The sequence below is a fragment of the Solanum tuberosum genome, unplaced genomic scaffold (genome assembly GCF_000226075.1).
Source record: "Solanum tuberosum cultivar DM 1-3 516 R44 unplaced genomic scaffold, SolTub_3.0 scf00001, whole genome shotgun sequence".
In the NCBI taxonomy this organism is placed as follows: domain Eukaryota; kingdom Viridiplantae; phylum Streptophyta; class Magnoliopsida; order Solanales; family Solanaceae; genus Solanum; species Solanum tuberosum.
The window spans coordinates 590,378-596,963 of NW_006238927.1; the positions used below are offsets into that span (position 1 = coordinate 590,378).

General features: G+C 39.0%; 1 protein-coding gene across 1 annotated transcript in view; it reads left to right on the plus strand.

Annotated features, from left to right (window-relative positions):
* LOC107059764 (uncharacterized) overlaps window positions 1-1,023 on the plus strand; it is a 3,024-nt gene extending 2,001 nt beyond the window's left edge. The window contains exons 5-9 of the mRNA XM_015306692.1: window positions 4-151; window positions 277-329; window positions 643-657; window positions 749-916; window positions 998-1,023. Coding sequence (XP_015162178.1) covers window positions 4-151; window positions 277-329; window positions 643-657; window positions 749-916; window positions 998-1,023 — 410 coding nt within the window. The remainder of the gene's footprint in view (window positions 1-3; window positions 152-276; window positions 330-642; window positions 658-748; window positions 917-997) is intronic.
* The last annotated feature ends 5,563 nt before the right edge of the window (window positions 1,024-6,586 follow it).

Consider the following 6,586-nt stretch of genomic DNA (forward strand, 5'->3'; position numbering starts at 1 on the left):
AAGTGTTCTATGCTAATGATAATTCCAACAAAGGTTGGCAAGTCGTGATGAAGACTCAACCTCGTGATTCCTTTGAGATTGTGGAACAAATGGATGATGATATTGTAGAGTTAGGAAGTCCTTCAAAAAGAAACGAAAAAGAACTAATGAGGTGAAGTATATTTATTGTTACACATTATTGAAATTGGTATATTTATAGTATATTTATCGTGATTCCTTTGAAATTGTTGAACAAATGGATGATGATATATTTTTTACTTTTGGATGTTTTTGTAGGTTCAAGATGAAACCAATCAAGACTGAAAGTGAGGATAGTTCAACTACGAAGAGTACTATGAGATATACTTTTGTTGCGCCTGGTGCTATTGGAAAAGGACGAGGATGAGGACAAGGACTTAAATCCTTGGGTGAGAAAGGGAGTATGCCAACAAAGAAGTTATTTTCTCAATCTAATGATCTTGTTAACCATTACATCCAAGAGATTGAAACAAGTAAGATATATTTATTTTCTTGGTTAAATGAAAAAGTGTATTCTACCAGCAATCGTTATATACAAATTTGCTACTTGGACTTCCCTAGCATGTGAATTAACCTATTGTCTGTTCTCTTCTCTATTATTCTCTATTTTTTTTTCTGTTTCAGAATCTAATCTTCTCTGTGAGTTCTTGTCATTATTCAGCAGCTTCTCATGTTTCAAAACACTTTGTTAAGGATTAATAACATGATATATTTTCTATATGTTCTATAGGGAAGACTCGAGGACAAGGACCAAAAATTTCTACCATGTCTGCTAGTCTAGGAATGGAAACGATGCATAAGAATGCCCTGACTCTTGAGAAAGAGAACATGAAAAGTAGCATTCCATCTCCTGCATGTACTAATCAAGTTAAGCAATACACCCAAGAAGTTAAAACAAGTAAGTTTGTTTTCAGATTTGTTATGTTTTCTTTTTAAAAAACAATGTTAATTTGATGAACTGTTATATTACATTTCTCAGGTCCAAAAATGAAAATTGCAGAATAATGGCATTTTGGGGTTTATTTTCAACTTAAGTCGCGATTGTCACGCCACAGCTGCCTCGCCCTGGTGGAAATAATCCCTCCACAGTGGCCTACACAGAAACAGAGAGTCGAAATTAGAGTTTGAAACCCCCATTTCACAATACACCTTCAATCCATGACACTCAGAAACTACGCATTCACACTAAGATCAGTTTCGGGAGTTCTACTGCCCGAATTAATTATATATAGCCGTACGGGTTCCTTAACTCCTTAGCTATATACTCATGCGATCAAATTCATAATTAGATCTCTCACTTATTACTAGATCTCCCTGGACCTCACTGACTCCGATTTTGTCCAAATCTGGACTAGGCTAGGAATTCTCAAGTTACTACCAAACAGTTTTCCGGCCCAAAAATTTTCCTCGATGGCTTTGCTTTAACGACGGGAATAGGTCGTTACAATAGATACCAATTTACCCATCACTCAGTCGTGAGTGAAAAACTAGGAAAAATGGCTAAATTAATATTGGGGTCGTACCTGAATCGTCGAACAAATAGGGGTATTTGTCTCGCATGTCCTTCTCAGTTTCCCAAGTAGCTTACTCAACTAGAAGATGCTTCCATTGAACTTTCACGGACTTAATCTCTTTGGTCCTCAGCTTCCGGACATCACGATCAATAATTGCAACCGGTTCCTCCTCATATTGAAGGTCTTTGTCTAATAACATTGAGTCCCATTTTATAATGTAATCTCCATCCCCATGGTACTTCTTCAACATGGATACATGAAACACTAGATGAACTCCAGATAAGCTAGGTGGTAAGGCCAATCTATAAGTCAATGGCCCTACACAGTCAATAATTTCAAATGGACCAATGTATCGAGAACTAAGCTTGCCCTTCTTGCCAAATCTCCTCAAAGAATGTGGCCCTTACCTCAATGCTAGATAATACTCCACCTTTCTCTGAGACACCCAACTGCATGAAATTAGTTTCAAGGTTTGAATTTCCTTAGCCAAAGGTCACTTGGATACACTCAAGCAAGCTAGACTACCCATACTCACCGCTTTCTGGCTTAGTGCGTCTGCCACTACATTAGCCTTACCCAGATGGTATTGGATGGTAACATCATAATCCTTAAGTAACTCTATCCGCCTTCGTTGTCTCAGATTTAGATCTTTTCGAGTCAATACATGTTGTAGACTACGATGATCAGTAAACACCTCACACTTGACACCATAGAGGTAATACCGCCAAAATCTTAAGAGCAAACACTACCGCTGCGAACTCTAAATCATGTGTTGGGTAATTTCTCGCATGCACCTTCAACTACCGCAATGCATAAGCTATAACATTCTTATTCTGCATTAACACAGCACTCAAACCCGAATGTGAAGCATCACAATAAACAATAAAATCCTTACATTCCACTGGTTATGCTAGAATAGGTGTTGTTGTCAAAAGGGTCTTGAGCTTTTGAAAGCTCTCCTCACATTTTTCGGTACATTTGAAAGGTACCTCCTTTTGGTCAACCTTGTCTGATGTGTGGCAATAGAAGCAAAGTTCTTCACAAATCGACGATTGTAGCTAGCGAGCCCCACAAAAATCCTAACCTCAGTCACAAAGCTAGGCCGAACCCAATTCATGACAACTTCAATCTTTTGGGGATCTAACATTACCTATTCCCTTGAAACTACATGCCCCAAAAAGGCAAATGAATCCAACCAAAACTCACACTTAGAAAATTTAATGTACAACTTTGGTATCCCAAGAACACCCAGAACAGTACGAAGATGGTCGGCATTCTCTTCCTTACTCTTTGACTAAACCAGAATATCATCAATAAAACCTATAACAAAAGAATCCAGAAATGGTTTGAATACATTATTGATCAAACTCATGAAAGCAACAGGCGCATTTGTCAATCCAAACGACATTACTAGGAACTCATAGTGCCCAAAACATGTCCTAAATGTCATCTTATGTACATCCTCAAGCCTAAACTTTAACTGATGGTACCCAGACCTTAGATCAATCTTAGATAAAACGGATGCACCTTGCAACAATTCAAAAAGATCATCTATTCGAGGCAATGGGTACTTGTTTCAAATGGTGACCCTATTCAATTGCCAATAATCTATAAACATCCTCATACTACCATCCTTTTTTTTTAACAAACAAGACAATAGCACCCCACGGGAAAGCACTAGGATGGATAAAACCTTTATCAAGAAATTCTTGGATTTAAGCCTTAAGCTCTCTCAACTCTACCGGGGCCATGCGATAAGGAGGGATGGAAATGGGGCAGGTACCGGGTTCCAAATCAATGCAGAAATCTATATCTCTATCCGAAGGCATACCAGGAAAATCAGTAGGAAACACTTCTCTAAATTCTGACACCACGGGAATAGACTAAATAGAGGGAGACTCAACCTCAACATCCTGAATATGAGCCAAATAAGCCAAACAACCCTACCCCACCAGTTTCCTAGCCTGAATGGACAATATAACCTTAGCTAGCTTAGGCTTGTACACCCCTTCCTACTCTAATATTTCCCTACCGGGGATCTCTAGAGTCACAAACTTAGTGTTACAATTAGCACAACATAATAGGGGGACAACCAAGTCATGCCTAAGATTATATCAAAGTCAGTCATGTCCAAAATAACCAAATCATCCCAAGTCTGAAAACCAATAAACAGGATAGGACAAGCACAATAGACATGGGCGACTATGATAGACTCTACAACTGGGGTAGACACATGGGTTGGGGCATAAGTACATTACAAATCATATCAAATCCCAAGGCAAACTGAATGGACACATAAGAAATAAGTAGAACCGGGATCAAATTACACATTAGCCATCCGGTCACAAACAAGAATAGTACATGTGATCACTGCATCAAAAGTGTCACACCCCAAACTCAAAGGCCGCAACTGGCTCCTAATGCCCAAACTCAGCCCGAGCCGACCCTGCTAAACCATTTGCTACTAGCACATGGCAGACACGCGTAATAAAGAAAACAAACTAGTATATCTCGTATTAAAACTAAGCCCTCGTCCAGTAAGGCCCTTGTCAACATATATATAAAATAAACAGCTACTCCCAAGAGCTCATATAAAGAAATAACCAACTAGCATAGAAGTCCTGACTGGGTCGTCGAGGCTACCATGATATCTATACAAAAACTGGAAGCAGGTATATATAAAGACAATACATTAAATAGCTCACAAGCTTCAGCAAACCAACAAAACTAGGACAGCATGGCCATAACCTAGTTGTACACCCCACACACTAGTTTGCAAGCCTCAAAGAGTAGTAAAGATTGGCGGGACAAGACCCAACCTACCCATCAAAATATACACAACAAAAGCTAACAAACCTCTAAACTCTGGCAGCTCCGGAGGATAGGGGCTAGCCAACCGGATAGAAGTCAATCCTGCTACTGAGAAGGTCTACTCGGACAGACATGCATGCATGAATGCAGCGCCCCCAGGCAATGGGGCGTCAGTACAAAATAATGTACAGAGTAAGAAAGGTTGTAAACTAAATGAGCAAGTATAATAATATACCAAAAGCAATCAGGTAAGGAAATCAAATTTAGATAAGCATGCCAACCCACTACTGAATTTGATAAAATACAATAATGATCAAACATCAACCAAACCAAGCCCCCATAAGCCCAGTAGGTACAAATATCATACCACCTACTTAGGCCCCTATAAGCCCAAAAGGTGCCAAATCAATCTACATAACCTTATCGGTAGCCCCTTGTCTTTGTAAGAAGTCACATAGCCCTTTTTTGGTAATAATATAGCGCCGTAGGTAGCGCATAGCCCTCTTAGGCAACATCATAGCTCTGTGGGCTGCACGTAGCCTTATTTTGCATCACAAAGTCCTGTAGGCAATACATAGCCCTCTTTGGCATCAAAATATCCCAGTAGGCAACACATAACACTCTTTGGCATCAATATAGCCCTGTGGGCAACACATAGCCTCTTTGGAAATAACGTAGTCCTATTAGACAACATCATAGCCCCCATAGGCAGTTCATAGCTCAACAGCTAACCACAATTGCCAAAAAGGTGACAACCAACAATTAAATAGGCTGAAGGCGAGCAATTTAGCTATAAACAATATATATGAATAATATCCAAGTCCATCCTAACTTAGGGTTGTTCTGAACAGATTATGAGTCCCTAAAATGACGGTTTATAACCACTTAATCAACCAACCACTCACAATTACATCTACAACATAACTAACATTAACTTCCCTATTATATCACTCCCAAGTTCAAAGGAAACATGCCGAACGAAGGGAGTAGCCATAATACACCATTTCCTTTATAATTTATGCTGAAAATACCTCTGACCACACCACTACAACACTAAAGAAAAAGGTAAAATCAATCACTAATTAAGGATAAAAAATACTATGACAATTTGACAATCGATACGAATCCCTATCGTAAACTACAATACAAGACCCAAGGTATCCGTTAACTAATAAAAGGTGATTCCTACCTTTCTTTAAATGACCAGAACACTTGAATACAATCGCTCCACTGAAAACAAACCCTGCTACCACAACCTCCACGAAGATACACCGCTCAATTCACTGTGAAAATTATACCAAAATGACGAGCTCGCGACGTAAGGCAATTTTCGATAAGAGGCCAAGAAGAGATCATGAACACACAAGGATGATTTGAGGAGTATTTCTCAGTTTGTCGTGGGTTTCTCACGATTTGAATGAAGAAAAATGAAGAAGATGCTATATTATAAGCTTCCACCGACTTAGGAGACCCATCTCACGTACCAGCTTGTGCAATCTCGCAAAAATGCAAATATCTCTCTATTTTGAAGTCGTATGAACAAACCGTTTGATGCGTTGGAAACTAGACTCCTAGACCTTCTATTTAATGGGTCGTGGGACCCATAACTCGTCATATATTGGAAGAAAACTTCCGAAACATTTGACCCAAATTTCAGAAAAATCTTTAAAAATGAACTTATGATAACTTTCGCCCACTTTTATTTTGCAACTTACCTTACTTCAAAACATGAGATACAACCCTTGAACCCTTAAAATATGATATACCACATCATTCTTAATTTATTACTCACCCTCTTTGTATTTCCATGAATGTTCGAATTAACTTAGACGTTTAGAAAAGTTGTGGTGTTACATCCTTCCCCCCTTAGAAACATTCGTCCTCGAATGAAAAATCTGAGTCACCCGGTTATGTCCTTAGGAGTGGCCAAAGTTTAGACAAAGTATCCTTTGTGAATGTGACTATCCAGAACCTGAAACTCATAAAGTTTTAACCTAGGCGTCTCACAGGACGACATAAATAGCTAAGCACTATAGCTCTGCAATAACAGTGCGAGCAAAATACAACGACAACAACCATAATAATAAGCAATAATATAAAAAAATTGATAGGTATCTTACCCCACTGCACCAATATACACTCATATGCCATCACCCTAGGGTATGAAACAAGTGAGGATATTTGGACCTCATGTCATCCTCAGCTTCCCAGGTTACCCTTTCTCTATTCTTGTTTCTCCACAA